The 18,385-nt window shown below is 39.6% G+C and overlaps 2 protein-coding genes across 2 annotated transcripts; one reads left to right on the top strand and one right to left on the bottom strand.

Moving 5' to 3' along the window:
- Window positions 1-499: 499 nt before the first annotated feature.
- ATP6V1D (ATPase H+ transporting V1 subunit D) lies at window positions 500-9,662 on the bottom strand. The gene is made up of 9 exons (XM_082761832.1): window positions 9,517-9,662; window positions 7,439-7,556; window positions 6,204-6,283; window positions 4,761-4,828; window positions 4,015-4,059; window positions 3,445-3,548; window positions 2,945-3,011; window positions 1,914-1,992; window positions 500-1,276 (listed from the first exon to the last, which is right to left on the bottom strand). The coding sequence occupies exons 1-9, from the start codon at window positions 9,555-9,557 to the stop codon at window positions 1,135-1,137; spliced, it is 744 nt and encodes a 247-aa protein (XP_082617958.1). The 5' UTR covers window positions 9,558-9,662; the 3' UTR covers window positions 500-1,134.
- Window positions 9,663-9,683: 21 nt separating this feature from the next.
- EIF2S1 (eukaryotic translation initiation factor 2 subunit alpha) lies at window positions 9,684-17,814 on the top strand. The gene is made up of 8 exons (XM_082761831.1): window positions 9,684-9,805; window positions 11,232-11,473; window positions 12,118-12,197; window positions 12,309-12,460; window positions 14,735-14,841; window positions 15,706-15,803; window positions 16,662-16,805; window positions 17,137-17,814. The coding sequence occupies exons 2-8, from the start codon at window positions 11,233-11,235 to the stop codon at window positions 17,260-17,262; spliced, it is 948 nt and encodes a 315-aa protein (XP_082617957.1). The 5' UTR covers window positions 9,684-9,805; window position 11,232; the 3' UTR covers window positions 17,263-17,814.
- Window positions 17,815-18,385: the final 571 nt, after the last annotated feature.

Below are 18,385 nucleotides of genomic sequence, written 5' to 3'. Positions count from 1 at the left end.
AGAAATAATTTTTCTTGCGTTTGCCCTGCATCTGCTGTTAAGTGCTGGATCATATTTAAAACAAGGTGCTTATGTCAAAGAGTCTACTAACAATAAATCTATGCCATGGTGCCTACTGCATATGACAGCTTATTCACCTCTTTCCTAAATTCGTCTCATCAGCCTAGAATGCAAGAAAGCACAAGAATGGACTACTGTACATTCAACCCTGCTTGCCTGCCTACTTGTTACAAAGCAACAAAAAGCATTTAAAGCAACATGGAGCTGGATAGTTTAAAAGAGCTTCTGCATGTTTGTGGCAAGAGGACGTGACTTCTCCTTGGCTGTTTATCTACAGAGGTAAAGAGTAAGTGAATTTGGACACAGGATAAAAGGAGATGTGACCAGTATACATTATAAACTGGGGGTGTGGAATGAAGAGAGGGTTATCTCACAACCAGCATGACAGTTACCAAGCTTTTAAGACCATCATCTTGCAGCAGGAGACAGGCACCAGATATTTAACATTTAGAACTTTTACTTGTTTCTAGCACAGAATACACAAGTTGGCAGAACCTCTAATTAAAACCACAGATGTTTTAGGCCAGTGGTAACAATCATGCAACAGAAATAAATCATAAAGACTGTGGATTTCATCAATAGGTTAGAAAACTAGAGTTGCCGTTACTTATATTTGACTTCAGTTGTACCAACACCTCTTTTAAGCAACTTTCACGTTAATTCACGTTTCAGCAGTGAAGAACAGTGCATGCATCTCCCTCCCTAAATCACATTTTCCTCTGCCTGCAGTGGTAACAATTAAAGAGGAATCTGATTAGGCAAATCAAGAGCCACTGTGCAAAAAGAACAGGTATGGACAATCATTCCTATTAAATGAAGAAACAGAATGAGCACACAACAGAAGGCTTTACTGATAATAAAGCACCTTACTGATCTCTCATTTTCCTCCTATGCTACAGTCAAGTTCCCAGATTTCTAATCTTCCAGGAGAAATCCACAACCCAGTTAACTCAAGACTTATACACCAACTGAGAAGCCACTTAAGTATGATTGAGGCAACATGTCCCAAATTATACTGCAACTGGGCCTTCTGTATTCTGGGTCCCCTGCTCCAAATATAACAACTGCAGCAGGTTACTCAAAGAGAAGGTCTTCATCCTTCTCTTCTGCTAAGAGATTAGCTGGTTCCTGTTCACCACCAGCAGCCCTTCGCAGCTCCCGTTCTTTCTCAGATTTTTCTTTCAGTACCTTTTTCTTTTCCTGGATCTTCTTTAACCTGTGAAGAGAAATTTGGTTTATCTGTGAAAGCAATGTGATGTTTTCATGAAACAGGCTAGCAGCAAAGATGTCATACAAGTTGGCTGTGATAAAGCTGCCTGGAAAAGTTCGCCAGGAAATGAAAGTCCTGTAATAAGTGACAAAATGCTCTTTTTGCAAGCTGCCACCCTTCAAAATCATTCATCTCTACAGATTAACTCATTTTTTCACCCAAACTCTAAATGACATTTTTTACTTTAAGTACTGCATTCTACCACTACTCTGACTAGTCTGCTTTTCTTGAATGAAGGCAACTTAGCTATAATTCATTTCAGGTTTGACACCTTCACTTCACGTAGTGTAGAACACCAGCCTCTGTGACAGAGGTGTCCCTAAAGCAGAACACTTCAGTGAACTGTATTCCATCGTTCCTGCTGGAGACAGCTATATGCAACCTAGGGGTAGGGATTCATCTGTAACTCCGTGACAAGCAATTGCAGGTCTATAAGTGCCCAGCTCTGGAAACTCAATGTGCATTAAGAACCAGGTCGTGCTTAACAGCACTCACTGCCAGATTTGGCAGTTTTCCAAGTCCTCTCTGAGGAATGGTTTATCTGAGAAAAAGAGACCAGTCTGGTCTTGTTTCAGATAGTTACCTGTAAAATTCCTCTCGTTCTCTTTCATCCAGTTCTGTGATGATGTAGGAAAGAGTGCGCTCAATCCTAGGAATAATCACTGAAGAAATATAAACAAGGAAGTTGTTGGACTGCTGCTATATTACTCAGGAAGTTGTCATAATACAGTGCACAGATGGTTATTTAAAGTAAATCTAGTAATTCTTTTGGCCAAGGGGAATTGTCTTTGATGGAAAATCACACTATTTCATTAGACAAATACACAAAACTGTTTTCTTCAGTAAGTCCAGGACTAAACTATTACTCCAAACATCATGGAATCTCTGATAATACATTCTTCTGAAAGATATGCAATGGAATTGAAAGCACTGATTCTTGGCCTTTTAGTAAGGTCCTTTTTCCCCCATTGAACTGGTTAAAAAATAAACCTTCAAAGGATGGGCAAGATTAGAAGTAAAACTATATTCATCCATCACATTCTTTCAGAAACTTTTGTTCAATATAGGACTTACACAAAGAATTATGATCTCAGTTGGAAAAAGCCATCATGAAAACAAATACTCAAATATACTGTTACAAGGGAAGATACAAGACATCAGAAAAAGCTTTAACACACCAACTGAGCAATTCTGAAAGCCATGTACCAGAACCACTTTTCCAAAGGAGAAATCTGTTAGCAATGCTGCCAAATGCATTTGGAAGGCTGCAGAAGAAAACAATTCTACAGTCAAATTTTCTAAGGGATAAGCTGCAGATAGGGCCTGCAGATAAAGAAAAATATACTGAAAAGGATAGTTTAGAATCATCTAATGAAGTAAGTTATTGCATACATGCAATATGCAAAATTCCAGGTATCAGCAACTCAGAATGGAACTGGGCTTTTCATTTTTGTTATTTGCAGTGTGTTTCGTTGTAATGCTCTCTCAAACATTCTTGAACTGGTTTGAAATCCTACTAATGAAATCAGTCAAAAGAGTAGCTTCCAGGACCCAGCTCCCTGTCTTGCATGGAGACACAGAATTATTATGCATCCCAAACAGGAAAATGCTCACCATGTTCAATTGCATTCACACGTCTGTTTGTTATTTTGATGGCTTCATCCAAAGTAATAAAGGATGTCTGTGGAACAGGAATAAGTAAGGCATAACAAGACAAACTAGGCATTTCAATATATTTTACACCCCAAAACCAAATAGCACTTATAAGCCAAAGCTGCTCACTTGATGGAAGCAGAATCGTTTCTGCTAACGTTGGTGTTCTTACCAGTACCAGACTACATCTGAACACTGCATACTAGCGGTTTCACATACCAACTACACCACATAGCAACTCAACAAAGTTTCTTCATAGCATTGTAGAGTTCTATGAAGTGGTAGTATAACTGTGTTTTATGGCTGAAAAAGGATTGCAACTTTGTGGAGCACTGGGATGAAAGATATGTTACAGCTGAAAGTACTCAGCTACAAGCACTGAGACTGTTACTTTTAATTTCAGAACAGGGAGAAACTAAAGACTCCTCCCCACTCCCCAGCCATTTTTTTCTCCCATCAACCTGTAAGGACGCCAGTTCCACAAGCAGCTCCACAGCCTTTGCATAGTTTCTCTTCAGCTTAGCCAGCTGTTCTCCACCTCTGGCCAAGCCAGTCAGCTCATAGCCTGAAAAAAAGAAAACGTGAAATTTGTTGCTAATACTACCGTAGTGTTTTCTTTCTAGATAAAAATTAGTACTTCATGAACTACACAGATACAGACGGCTCAGAAAGTGATAAGCTAAAGTCTTTGCCCATTAGCAAATCAATCATTATAATGGTTTGTGCTACTACAAATCATTGCTGCGCATGTCTACAATAAGATCTACTAGTCTCAGAAACCTGGTAAACAAGCCTTCTCCTGGTTTAAAAAATTCAACGATTTAGAAAATTAAAATCCACTATGACCCCTTAATAATCTCTCCATATTAGAGGAACAGGACAAAGCAAAAATAGCTTTGTAAACAGCAAAAGACAGAGGAAATACATATTCCTGTGCCTGTGATGTAAACGGACTTATCAGCAAAGTATGGCAAGTATTTTTCTATTAGCACAAGTACATGTATGATAGAAAGCATTTGTTTTGTACTTACTGTCCCCTCCTTCCTGATAGTGCTCAAAAACTGGCAAGGTTACACCTGGCAGAAGTGAGCAAGTATGTGTGTAAGAGACATAAGGTTTTATATATATATACATATATATTTTTTAATTACAACTCATTTTTACCCCATTTGCTTCTAATAAATTCCATAAGCTCAGAAGCTTTGTTTCCAAAATCTCCCCATGTAGCTTGGAAAGACTTAATCATGCTGATTCTTCCACTTTAATATGGAACTTAGAAATGATATTGAGATCATGGAGAGCTAAACACATGAAAAATTCAGAGAAGTATTCCATTTTATTCAGTACTCAATTTTAGTATGTTACCACTTAGCAATATATTCCCCATGCTTAAGGAATGTTTTCAGCATTCAATCTTGATTGTTCTTTCCTGTTTTCTTCACAGACAATCACTGATATTTAACTTCTTAAAATTTATTTAATTCTGATACTTAATTTCCTGGTTTTGTCATTTACTTTCAGTAGCGGAAATTATGCTTTATTTGAAGATCTAGAAATTGGACAACAGTTTACATACACTTGTTTCATCTTACGAGAGGTAAATGATTAAACATAAAAAATATGTATCTGAAAAATTTTAGTAAATTAGAAATGTTCCTACTGTTAGATTAATAAGAGAAATAAGAGGAGATGGTGTTTGGAAACACTCCTGCATATTTCAGTCACCTCCCATGATTCCCTTGAAAGTTGAAATACCCATAGTCAAGAGAAGAGTCACCTGCTACATTGTCCTTCTTAGCTCTGATCTTGACTTGAGCTTTGTTCACATTTTGGATCACAGTGGTACTGTAAGGAAGAAAACATACATCTTAATCATGAACACTGAAGTCGTTCATTAATTCATCATTACAGGCAAGATGAAGTAGTTATCAAATAGCTGTAATGATTTGGAAATTATTTTTTGTTCACTACTCTGTGCATTTAATTGCACAGTCTTCAAAGCTAACACAGAAGCTTTCAAAGAAACGATTTTGCAGCAATATCTGGAAATGTAAAAGAAACAGACTCTGAAATGTAACTCTGGAAATGTTTTAGACTAAGTATACAAAGCATATCTAAAAATTGGCCAGTTATCTGGTAAATGACTTTAAAATATTTCAATAATGTTGAGTCTAATCAACCTGTGCAATTCTCTTCCCACTAAAAGCAAAGGAATCTCAAGGCTTTAATGTAGACCAAGGCCACAACACTGTTCATTTTTATGAGTTCATATTTATTTGTTCTTTCAGAACAGTAAATGAGTTTGTTTACCCACTAGCTCTTTCTGTGTTAACAAACTTAAGCTTGTACAATTCATCTTGAAGGATTCTAAAGTGTCTTAAGGTCCTCCAAGAACAGGTCACTGTAGCCAACTCTTCCACTGAAGTACAATTTACTTACAGGGTGGAATCTAACTATTGTTTATACCTAAACACCGTGCCTGGTTAAAACAGGAAACAGTACCACATCCAAATGAGAGTAAAAAGGCTTTCATGGATGCTGTGCACCTCTAGCAGCACACAGGTTACTAATGCGTCTGATCACTTAGCTCTTCCCCATTAACTGGTGGTACCATCAGCTGAATCATTAACACTACAAGAGCTACATTTGGATGAAGTACACCAACAGCCTAGTTAGAATTGTAATTTATTAAAATGCAATTAAAAATAACCCACTAGAGGAAAAAGCTCTATCTCCCCTCTCGCATACAGCCCTCAATAACCCTAGTGAGGCAAGAGGTCATAAGACAGGGCGCTAAAACATTGAGTAGAATCTCCCAACAACTTACTGGAAAAAATAACACATACTGGATCCTGTCTTCAAGTCTACAACAAAAATCAAAATAATACATAATCCAGCACTCTGATATAGAGTCTTGTATACCTGTGTTTTAGCTTCCAAGCTGCAAAAAACAACTTCTCAAATCAAGGATCTGTGCACAATATGTAAATTCTGTTAATTTTTCAGCTTTTTTATACATTTTCATCACACATTCTCTCTCTCCTGCAGTGATGTCTCTCACCTTTACTTAATGGAATTCAGTTCATCTTGTCCTGCCTTGCCCACTGCCTTTTTTTAAGAAGTGTGCTTAAGAATTTTACTTATTTCCAGAAGAGAAATCAACAGTTTGTTGATCACATTTTCCCATGGGTAGGATACACATAAGATCAGCAATCCTCACCTGAAATCTCCTGCTGTAAACTTTGCCTCAGCGAGTGAAAATGCAGCTTCTCTCATCACCTCACCCATCAGCAACTTAGTCTGTTAAAAAAAAAGAAGCAGCAAATATAAGGTATATTATTTTTTTCCCAGGATGAATAACTAACAGCGTAAAGAAAACAATGAGAAATTTAAGAGAGTAAGAAAGAGAAAATCCGATATCTCTATCTTACTCTCAAACTGCAAATTGCATATCGTAATTCCCAGGTGACTGTTTAAAAAAGAAATACTTCAGCTATTTCACTCACCCAGTGTAAGAACCAAAGAAACTGCAAAAGATTCATCTGTCTCAATAGTCATAAAATTCTACTACATGGGGGTTAAATTGCAACAACAAAGTGTTCCAGCAGGAAATCACTTTTACCTGATACTGTACTGGATACTATGAGACATCTGAAGTTGTTTTTCAGCGTACAGGTGTATGTAACTTTGTGAAGCTGCTCTCTCCTCCTACTCTATTTTTTCCCATTTTTACACATTTCAAGGCCTTGAAGCAAAAAACCATGCTACTGAGAAGTAAGAGCCTTAGTGTCTTAGTCACTCTGTAGACAACTAGGTACAGAGTGCCAAGAGCTTGTCTACACCAAAACACTACTGCTAACCATAGGCATCATAGCAGTTCCAGCCAAAACAGTACAACTAAAACCTGTCTAGTATGGTAGCAGAGAACAAGCTATATCAGGCTCTGCTGAATATCTTGGATTTGTCAGTCATGTTACAAAGAAAGAAGCAGAACTTGATGTTTCTTCATAAAGGAACAATGTCCATCTGGACAAAATTTCTTGTCTCTGCTTCCTAGTGTGCCTAGTGATGCCAAAAACATTATAGATGTGCAGTATCCTCTCAGGCCAGATAAAGCAATAAAAATAATGCTACAGAACATGTTAGATCCACTCATAATGTATTTGACACCATCAGAGCAAATTTCCTGTAATGTAGGAGAGATGGTAGGGAACCACAGCCGAGGCCTGGTTGGAAAGAAGTGAAGAATATTAACTCTTATAAACTTCCTGTACCACTGCAGCCAGGAAAACGAAGTTCTGCTCACCTGTCCTTGAAAGCCTCACTTGTAAAGAACGGGTTATCTACAATGTTGTCCTACATTCCAGCCTACCTAATGAAGTTAGCAAAATGGGAATGCACAACTGACGAACAGATTTCAAATAAAGAGAGACAAAAAAAATCTAATTTACCTACCTCAATAATTTTCTTAAGGATCTGCCTGAATCGAAGCGTCAAAGCATCAGATTTTTTCTTCAATAGGTTACGACCTGTTTGGGCTCCTTTCAAACGAGCCTTCATGATGGTCTGAGCCCTGTTAAACAGAGGAAGAAATAAAAATGTCCTGCATCATCCAAAGGGATTAGGAAAAAAATTACACATGATTTTCTGATGTGGACATGACAGAAAGTATGAAGCAATGGAGAAACATCAACGTGGTAAAACAGCAGAGACAATTCAGGATAGAATTTTATTTATTCTTTTATTTATTTCCAGTAGCAAACTTCCAGGTTTCTAGTGCAGAACTGGGAACTCAGAAAGGATCCAAACTTTGCTTCCCTCTCTGTTGTCACATACATTTTAATTTGATGAATCTTTTTAACTAAAATTTCAGTAGCTATACTACAATATCCACTGTGCTAACTTAAGCTACTGCTTTGTATACATAGTTAGTGTGCATAAAGGATGACATTCAGGTCTGTAAAGAGAAGCCTATACGCTTCCTCTCTGACCTTGGAAAATGTAAGTATAATGAAAATTCTGCCTGTGAAGTGGACACAGTTACTTCCCCACTCTACTGACATGTTGTAAGAATAGCTTCATTAACGCCTACAAGATTGTTATAACTGAGAAGCACATATACTTTCTGAATATTCACAATAAAAATAAAAATAAATAAAAATAATAATAAAAAAAAAAGTCAAAGAACAACAGGGCACCTTAATTTTCACAGCAAGTAGGTGACTGTTCCCACCTTGAGCTACCTTCTCACCCTGTTCACTACCTGACCGAGACTGGCTCACTTTCTAGTTCAAGCAAGATTTCACAGGCCCTGTGAGTGCACTAAACAAAGTCCTGTTTACTGTCAAGGAGACTGAGCAGCTTCTGTGAGCGATCATATCGAGCCCAGAGAAGGGTCACACGAGCAAAAGAGAACAAGACCAAAAACCTTGTAAAACTCGGTTCCATCAGTTAACAAAAAATTTGTTCTAGAAGCAGGCCATCTTTAACATCCTAGCTCACATCCTATCAAAATATCTGCCACATTATTACTCTATTACCTCATTTGAAACAGGGCTCATAAATATCAAATCTTTGTTCCTCACTACCTCCTTGCCACAATGATCTGTCAGCCCACAAAAACAGATATCTTTCAGAAGTGGTTGAGGTGCCTCCTCCTGGGACACGTAAATGGCATGACGAGAGCGCTATTGAAGAGCTGGCGACCAGGTGACTTAGTACATGCAGCCATTTATTTCTGAGCTGAGGTTCAAAACAGAACCTTTACCATATAATATATTAATATTTCTATGTAAGCTGTTGTTTTGTGTGGCCTGAGCTCATTCATGAGGAAATAATAGTTGTTATTTTACGTTTGAGGTTTTCTATCCTGCAAGACATCTTCCTATACAGATCATATCCAGTCATCAGCCTAATTTTACGCTAGAAGATTTGAAACGGCCTTTCACCCCAAGGCAAAGTCTTTCTGTCCTGAAGAGCCCCGAAGAGGAACAGCGCTATTAAAACGGCATTTTTAATGCTTTATCAATGTTAAATGTTCGTGTTCATTCCCATGTTGGCAGCTTTCTTAAGCCTGGTCAGGAGACATCTGACTGCATGACGAGCGGTTTGCTGTCACAACCTGGAAAATTACTCGACTGTCCGCTCACTGCACTTCCTTTTTTTTTAAAAAAAAAAATATCTTTATGGCCATCGTCTTATACGACATCAATTAAGCAGTGGAGGGAAGGTACGGTCTGACGGCGCGTTTTTGCTTATATTCGTGTTCTATTTTTAAATCGCGGCTTGCCCGATGGTGCGGCGGTGACAGCCCCCCCCCACACACACACACAGCACCCTGGAAGCTGCTTATGCCGAGGCTCTGGATGCCGCGGCAGCCCTCAGATGGCTGACGGCTAACTGCGAGCCGCCGGAGGAGGGACAGCACCGGGGGGGGGACCCAGCCGCGGCCCCACGGCGCCTTTCACCCCGAAGCACGGAGGGTCCCCGGCGCTGCCCGCCCGCCCCGGCCCCGGCCCCGCCGTGCCACTCACATCCGCGACGGGAAGATCTCGATGCGATCCTTGCCCGACATGGTGGCGGCGCCGGCGGCGAGCGGCCCCGCTCCGCCTCTCGCCTCTCCCCGCCGCGGCCGCCCCGTGACGCGGCCGCCGGCCGAGGGCGGGCGCTGCCGCTGCGGGTGCCGCCGGCGGCCGCCTGCGGGGGCGCTGCAGCGAGGGGCGGCCGCGGCTCCCCGCCCGGCGCCGGGGCGGGCCGGAGGCTGCGCGCTGAGCGGCGGCGCTGGAGCGGAGAGCGTGGAGGGGGACCCGCGGCAGCCGGCAGGTAGCGGCCGGGGCGGGCGCCGCGCGGTCGGGAGGGGGCTCGGCCCCCAGCGGGGCTGGGGAAGGGCCCGGCCGCTTGGGCGCAGGCCGGGAGGGAGCGGCGGAGGGAGGGAGCGGGGGAGCGGCGCCGCCCCGCAGCTGCCCCGGGGCTGGCGTGGAGCGTGCGGCCTGCCTCACCGGGCCGGGGCTGCGATCGCGCTCGGTGGCCGAGGAATGTGGGCTGTAACGCTGCGGGTTGTGTGAAATGGCACGAAAAGTTCATCGTCTTCGTGATTGCGTTACTCCTTTGTAGCCCTTTCCTGAAAGGTGAAATGGGAGCGAGGGCAGGCACGGCCCTCTGCGTTGTGTGGCCACGCTCAGCAGCGCTTGGCGGTACCGTCCTGCTCTCTGTGCAGCCCCAAACAGCTAAACAGCCCCAGCGCCGCTGTGGAGAGCAGGAGCCCCACTCTGAAACGGCAGCTGAACTGAAGGGCCAGTGCATTCGGCTCAATCTTGTGGGCTCCTGCTCCTAAAATGTTCTTAAACTCGTGCATGAAGCTGCCAGGCGTAGACAAAAGCCCCGAGCCCAGCCTCGCCATTAGTGGTGAGTGCGTGGATCGCTGCCATCAGGAGAGGGAGGCAGTGTGAGCGTCCCATCGTGTCACCACATGGTTATTAAACATGAGCCTCGTACCTTTTTTGAATCGGTGATGAAGGAATCTTGTTTTATATATACATGTATATTTCATCCTGGCTACCTGTATGTTAGGCTTTTTTAAAGTTATTTTTAGGGGTCTGTTTTCTGTTTAGTGCTTCACTCACATCAGGCCCATTCCATCATCTTCTGGCTGTTGCCTTTACTTCCTTTCAGTGCCGACAGGCGGCCCTTCTGCCACCTCTAGCAGTAGCAGAGCAGCGTCACTCTACCTCGTACTTTCTCAGCCGTTCACATGCTGTCTATTGCTGTGCATACAAATACCTCTGTTGGCACTGCAAGCTTCTCTCCTGTGTCCTTCTGTTGTTGAAATCTGGTTTCTGACTTAAAACTTCACGAGGCCTAATGGATTTAGATGACAGTGAAGAGTGCAGTGCCTTCTTTCCACCACTTGAGGCCTCTCCTGTGTGGTGCACTGTGTATGGGCAGCATGACAGTTGGAACGGGCAATAAAGTTGGGCTAGCAAGCTTTTTCTTCTTTCATGCAAAAAGTGAACATCATTTAAAAATGTGGCAATTTTGAAGTACTAATCAGTCTATTGCTTATTATCTGTTAAAACCTAACTACACATTGCACAAGCCTTATCCTAATCGTCAGTTTCTAGTATCAGTGTTCCTCTCTATCTCTAGTCCCTGCTGCTTTTTTACCATGCTTGTAGGAGACGTCAGTGATGTACTGCGAAATAAGTCATCCTTGTTTTTTTTTTTTCCTTGTTTTCTGTTCAAATTCCAGAATGCCAGTACTAAGCTGTAGATTCTACCAGCATAAATTTCCAGAGGTGGAAGATGTCGTGATGGTCAATGTCCGGTCCATCGCTGAAATGGGGGCTTACGTCAGCCTGCTAGAGTACAACAACATTGAAGGCATGATCCTGCTCAGCGAGCTGTCCAGAAGACGTATTCGTTCCATAAACAAACTCATCCGCATTGGAAGGAACGAGTGTGTCGTGGTCATAAGAGTTGACAAAGAGAAAGGTATTTGGGGATATTATGGGTTATGTCAAGATTGAAGTCATAAAGAGAAATGCAGATTAACTGGGTGGCTTAGCCATTCATAGATTTTTCCAGGGGTTCTTTATTTAAGACACTTAAGCAAAATAAACCATCATCCTGCCATCTGATGTTTACAATAATTTTTCTGGTAATCAGGCTAATGGAGGTCAATCACAAAGATTTGCTTAACTGGGTCCTCACCAGCTGACTGTTGGTCAACAAACCATAGGGAAGTGGAATTCTCTGATATCTATGCAGATTTCTTAGGTCCTGACTGAAGAGAGGGGTCATCTGATGTAGTGGTGAAAATTTAATGCTCACGTTCCATCCTGTGCCTTAAGTCCTGAGCCTTGGCTGTCAAATAGATCACATTTTTCTAGAATACTTCTAAAACTAAAGTTAACCTTCAGATTAAATAATGAATAGCAGAATAACAAAAAGCAAATTTCGATCACAATTTGATCAAATTCATTGAGGTTTAGTTTTGTTACTTTCCTTAGCAACTGATAGTGTAGACAAGGGGCAAATCCTGAGCCAGATTGTTTGCTTGTTATGCTTTTTTCTTGAAGCAGTTAGACTTGGTTTGCACTATGCCTGACACTTTGAAAATTTATTTTCCCTGGTAGGTTATATTGACTTGTCAAAACGAAGAGTTTCTCCAGAGGAGGCAATCAAATGTGAAGACAAATTCACAAAATCAAAGACTGTAAGTTGCTTTGCTTTATTCAGTCACTGTGTTGTGGTGTCTTCTTTTCTGAGCAAACAAAGTGCACAGACATAAGATAATATGTCTGATAACACCCCATTTGTGTTCAAGGTTTACAGCATTCTTCGCCATGTTGCTGAGGTATTGGAGTACACTAAGGATGAGCAGCTTGAGAGTCTGTTCCAGAGAACTGCCTGGGTATTTGATGACAAGTACAAAAGACCTGGATATGGTGCTTATGATGCATTCAAGCATGCAGTCTCGTAAGAACATCTTTTCTGTTTCTATGGGTTTATTTCATAATTGCAAAGAAGTATTTTCTCAAATATATCCACTTTTTTCTTTTTTTTTTTTTAAGAGTCATTAGTTAACCTAATGCATTGTGACATCAGCCTTCCAGTTGTGAATTGTAGGTTTTTCTGTCACTACTTTACTCAAGTTCCCAGTGCTCTTGAAAAAGAAGACTCAGAGCTGATGTGTCTTTATCCACCTTTGAATACACCATTCTGCATATGTCAGTTTTTTAAAAGTACTAACTGAATTTGTTGAGGAAGAATACTGAGGAACTCAGTGAATAATATTTTTAAGAGAAACTTGAATATCACAGAATTTCTAGGTTGGAAGAGACCTCAAGATCATCGAGTCCAACCTCTGACCTAACACTAAGAAGTCCTCCACTAAACCATATCACTATGCTCTACATCTAAACGTCTTTTAAAGACCTCCAGGGATGGTGACTCAATACAAACACTGAGGAGATTTATATTGCTGCAGCTGAGCCTGTGGCATTACTAATAGAAGCAGCACTAATCTTGGCTTCTCTGTCAGAATTTGCCTCTTCTTAGTCCAAAGCAGATATTTTCACTCATATCTAGCTGTGTCTGAAGAAATTTGAACTCACAGCTGACACTCGCTCTTCCACTGCCACAGGCATTATTTTTATTTTTTTTAATATAGCAAGCTGGCTTGTTGCTTTTCTACACTTTCAATCTTAAAGAATGAAAATGGGATGATGAGTTTAGAAATGGAATTATGTAAAGACAGAGTTCAAGTTGTGAATCTTATGGAGTGTGCACCAAGATGGATAGTTCTTTGGTTTTTATGAGGTCTGGCATTTCAATTTGCTTTCAGAATTAATTAAGCTATTTGGTTTCCATTTAAATTAAGTATCATGAAATTGGCAATTCAAGAATAGGTTTCTGAATAAACATTTCCAATTTTACTCTTGTAGCACATAAACCTACGAGAAATAAACTTTCATTTAATGCTAGTTGGCAGTGATAAGATTCTAGAAAATTATACTGATTTTAAGAAGCAGGGCACTTGGCAGTATTTTTGATTGATTAGCTCAGAACTGTTTCTGTAGTTTTGGGAAGAGACAACTTGTTCTGTCTTCATATAGATGGAATGCGCTCGTAGAATAACAATGCCTTTCTAATAATTGCAAGTTTACCGGTGAAGGACCAATCTGGGCACATTGCTGCAGGAGGATTTCCGGGTCATCCTGTAACTGATGAATATTTTAACACCTATATGCCAGAAAGCCAAAAAAACACCAATTACACTAACTGTTTAAGACTCTCTCAAAATCAAAAACTAAAAAAACTAAAAACTCCTGAACACATTCGGTGTGCTGCTGCTCATCTGTTACTCATGTTGGAGCATAAATCTCTGAAGCTGTCTCTTTTCAAAGCATCTTTCCATCAGTAATACCTTCAGATTTCCAATAGGTTGTATTTTTTTTTTTTCCTGTTTTGCACCTACATAAAGCTTTAATGTGGAACGGAAGAGTGTGGATACTGCTGCCTTTCTACCTTTGCTGAAATGCTAACTGGCGGCCTAGTGTGCCCTTTAAGAGCTTGACTTGGTATTTCTTTCTGAGTGCTGAGAATGAATGTTTTGAGGTGTCATGCAGCAGGTACCTGTTGTAAAATTTTAAAGTAGATTTACACTTTAATGATTAAGAACTCAATGTCCGGAAGCTATTTTTGAATGCCTACTGAAGGTCATGCAAGTAAGATGTAACAGAGATAAAACATCTTGATTCATATGAAATGCTAGAATAACTCAAACACCTCAGATTCATTATGAATTTTGTTTCATACAATACAGGTTTATTTTCATATTGTAGGAAAGATAAATGCCAAGCAACTAGATATATTTGTCACTCTATATATAATTTACAAACGAAACTGGGCAGAAATCTTTCCTATTTTTTGTTTGGTTAGCTGGCTCCTCAGAAAAAAAGGAAAGAGGGGAAAAATTAGTTGAATTAAGACTTTTTCATCTAGGAGCAGACTGAGTAAACTATTTATCTGCTTAGTTGTTAAGTGCTTCCATTAGAAAATACTTTGTAAATAGATGTGTTTATTTTCTTCCAGTGTTTCAATGGACTCTTAAAAAATTTGCTTGTTTTCTTTTCTTTGCCTAGTAGAGCTTTATGATTATGCTAAGAATATTGAAATAATACCAGAAGTTGATGTTGTGTCATATCCCACTTCAGTGTAAGTTCTGTACCATTTCTTTGCTTGGCTCAGAGACCCAGCAATCCTGGATAGCCTGGATCTGACAGAGGAAGAGAGGCGTGTATTGATTGACAATATTAACAGGCGTCTGACACCACAAGCAGTCAAAATCCGAGCTGGTAAGTTCTCTCCAGATGTTCATTGAATAGACTTGACAAGTCGAGTGTATCTTGTAAACTTTAAACTCATTTAAAAGTGGGGGTTTGTGGTGCTGATGTTTGGGTGAAACTGCTCTTCCAGTGTTAAGATATGTTAGTGCTTGCAGAATGCCTGATGGTCCTATCTCAAATTCCAAGGTGGTTTGGCTTTCCCACTGCACTCTTCCAACCCCCCAGCTGCAGGTTCCTTGGGACACAAGTTAGTTGTCCTGATATATAATGCAGTTAGTCACTAGAATACAATGCAGTTAGTCCACTGGCATACAATGAATTTAAATATTTTATAGGTATTACTGAATCCACAATATTCTTATTATTCAAAGTGTTAAATTCTTTGGTTCTCTAACAGGATGATTGATCACTGTCAGCATGGCTAGGTCGTATGTCCTCTCCTTGTCCATGAACAAGTGAGAATAATTATGATTTTGCTGTGGGTGTATTTCTAGCTGATCGTTTGTAAACCTCTCAGATAGATATATTAGCATATGTCTCATGTATTCATGAAGTTTATGAGCTGGTTTGTCTCCTACTAGCTCTGTTAGTGGTCAGAAAAAGCACACTAGACTCACTAGAAGACTGTAAAGCTGGTTGTACAGGTAACCAAGCAGCCTAAAAGCATGCTTGCCATTAAACAGATAGTCAGTGATCAGCTTACAAGCCAAGAAATTGGAATGTTTCCTCAGTTTTGGAAGGTACTGAGGATCTCATTGTGAATAAACATTGGTTGCTAAAAAGTTTTTAATAAAGCTTAACTTAAAAAATCTTTAAACATTCTACAACTTTTGATAACTTCGAAATTTTATTGTTTGTATTCATCTGTCTTAGATATTGAAGTTGCCTGTTATGGTTATGAAGGCATAGATGCAGTAAAGGAGGCTTTGAGAGCAGGCTTGAATTGTTCCACAGAGACCATGCCCATTAAAGTAAGTATTTGTCTTAACTATGAAATCAATAGCAAAGTTGTCTGATGTCCTCGATAATACCTTTCAGTTGTCACAGTTGCATAAGTGAGGCTGAGGAACTATGTAGGGACAATGTATGTGCTTTCTGGTTTTCCTGTCGCACACACGGGACACTTTCCTGCAACTATGTGGTCCCAGTTGTTGCTGTGGCTTTCCAAGTTCAAGAAGCTGTATTTGTTCTCTTCAATTAACTAAGGTTCAGTATTTGCATACTAAATACTTGCTGTTCCTTTATACAGCCTTATAGCAGGTAGAGGGCAAACATTTTTATTTTCAGAGATAAGACTGTGTAAGAAAAGGAATACTTTGTCCACACATGTTTGAGTGTTGGTAGAAAGCCTACTATACCCAGGTCTAAATTTTCTGCCCCAACCACTTAAGGATATCGAACACATTACTGAATAAGTGTTTTCAGAAAACTGGAAAGTACTTCCTTCTTTGAAAGAGTTTCTTAGAGTGTTTTCTTCAAAAGAAAAAGTTCATTCATCCAGTCATCTTAAAAATAAAAAATAAAAATATCTATTGGTTGTTGCAGTTTTTTAATTGTTTGAAAAATTGTGGTAGGCTGCTTTACTTACCTGCAAGGTGAGTATTCTCTCTGTTTAACAATACCTGTCTATAAGAGCATACTCTGTAAAAATAATTGGTTTTGAGACCATAAATCAGACAGCCTGTGTGCTTTCTTGTGTGTTATTTCATTCCATGTTATTTGTACTTCTAGAAATAACTTTTCTAATGGAAAAACATTTCTTTTTTGTTACTGAGTATAGTTTTTTTGTTATTTTTTGGTTTTGTTTTTTCCACCCTGCAATGTGATAGATTAATCTGATAGCCCCTCCTCGATATGTGATGACTACAACAACCCTGGAGAGAACCGAAGGACTCTCTGTGCTGAATCAGGCCATGGCTGTCATTAAAGAAAAAATTGAGGAGAAGAGAGGAGTCTTTAATGTGCAGATGGAGGTGAGAACACTTTGCATTCTGAAATCTGATTTATTTTTTCCTCACAACATTTTATAAACAGAGCAAGATCAGTAGTGCTAAGAGAAATCTTAGCAAGAGATATTGAGAAACGAAAAAAAAAGGCATAATTTTCAGTATTCATTAAATAGATGGCCAGAAATTCTAATTTTCCTAGGTTTCACTGCATCACTATTGGATTTATTTCAATATATTTCTCCTTAGGATCAGAGCCACCAACCATGACTTTATTTTCATATTTATTTGTAGACTGAAGAAGGTGTTTTTTAATGATTGTTCATCATGTGTTGTGTGTTTTGTTGTTTTTTTTCAGCCTAAGGTGGTTACTGATACAGATGAAACTGAGCTTGCAAGACAGTTGGAAAGACTGGAGAGGGAAAATGCTGAAGTGGATGGTGATGATGATGCTGAGGAAATGGAAGCCAAAACTGAAGACTAAATATTCTGGGATTATTTAGAAGGCAGAGCGTGTGAAAGATTAGAGACCCCATTGCAAACTCTGGACTAAATGTTTCCAGTATTGAAAACTTCAAATGCAAATACTTGAAGTGTGTTACTGTTTTAAAAAGACCAATACATGGAAGCCTCTCCTAAGTAACATTTGATGCAGCAACTTACACAAATAGAATCCTTCAAAAGGAGGGTGCCTAGTCATATTCAAGACTCACATCTCATGAATAGAGGGAGGCTTCAGCCCCATGCTTACCATTTTCTTACGTAACAATTCCAAATTGGCAATTACAGCTCAGTGCATCTGATAGTGATGTTTTCTGGGAGTACCAAAACCAAACAGGTTGAACAGTTCTATACAGAATGTATCTGACCAAATATTCAATAAATTTCTGAGCTACATAACTCCAAGTTTTTTTGATCTTCTGTCACATTGCTTAAATTGGTATGAATAAAACCTGGAAGAGTATGATCAGTCAGTAGCTCCCTTTTAACAACGAAAAGGGCTTTCTTTTGTTGTTTTAAATCAATGCAAGAATGAGTGGAACAATATTTTTCTTAGAAATTTGTTGATGCAAATTTATTTAAAAGAATATCTCCTCTGTTTTTTTTTTCCTGTATTTAGGGATGCAGAACTTGTAAGTTGTGAAAGTAGCTTTGAATATAACTTGTTACAATTTCAATAAATATAGTTGAAAAATTACATATAGTTACTTTGCTCCTATATGTGAACATAGCAGGAGCTTTAATTTATTCATACTTCAAAATAGACATTGCTGTCTTCCAAGCTCACTGTTGCTTGACCTTCAGTTCTGTCTACCCTAGATCTAGTTTCCATTGGACTGAGCTATTCACTCTATAAACAACCAGTTTATCTTCTCTGGAGGAGAAACAAGATCTGCTTTCCATGTTGCAGTGAAAAAATCCTGTTTGTCCTTTTCTGTGGGAATTGAGGAAGTTCTATTTTAAGTAAGCTTTCCAAATTACTGAATTTTTAAATGGATTTATCTTTTTCACAGTCATAGCCTATATTGCCTATCTCTTTTTCTTAATGTTTTGTGCTGCTAGTAAAGTAAAAAAAATGGATGAAAAATGAGTCTTTGCACCTTAAG

Source organism: Aythya marila (genome assembly GCF_965140915.1).
Source record: "Aythya marila genome assembly, chromosome: 5".
NCBI classification, from domain to species: Eukaryota; Metazoa; Chordata; class Aves; order Anseriformes; family Anatidae; genus Aythya; species Aythya marila.
The sequence above is the reverse complement of the archived record's forward strand: the minus strand, read 5'-3'. Positions and strand labels throughout refer to the sequence as shown.

What these genes read in the sequence shown, in the direction of transcription:
- ATP6V1D (XM_082761832.1), bottom strand. Translation starts at nt 9,557, where the DNA reads ATGTCGGGCAAGGATCGCATCGAGATCTTCCCGTCGCGGAT. An exon ending in TCCTTAAGAAAATTATTGAG is followed by an intron (nt 6,284 to 7,438) that starts GTAGGTAAATTA and finishes TTTTTTTAACAG; the next exon opens with ACTAAGTTGCTGATGGGTGA. An exon ending in TGGAACTGGCGTCCTTACAG is followed by an intron (nt 3,012 to 3,444) that starts GTTGATGGGAGA and finishes CCTGTTCCACAG; the next exon opens with ACATCCTTTATTACTTTGGA.
- EIF2S1 (XM_082761831.1), top strand. Translation starts at nt 11,233, where the DNA reads ATGCCAGTACTAAGCTGTAGATTCTACCAGCATAAATTTCCAGAGGTG. An exon ending in AAGAGTTGACAAAGAGAAAG is followed by an intron (nt 11,474 to 12,117) that starts GTATTTGGGGAT and finishes TTTCCCTGGTAG; the next exon opens with GTTATATTGACTTGTCAAAA. An exon ending in CAGAGACCATGCCCATTAAA is followed by an intron (nt 15,804 to 16,661) that starts GTAAGTATTTGT and finishes GCAATGTGATAG; the next exon opens with ATTAATCTGATAGCCCCTCC.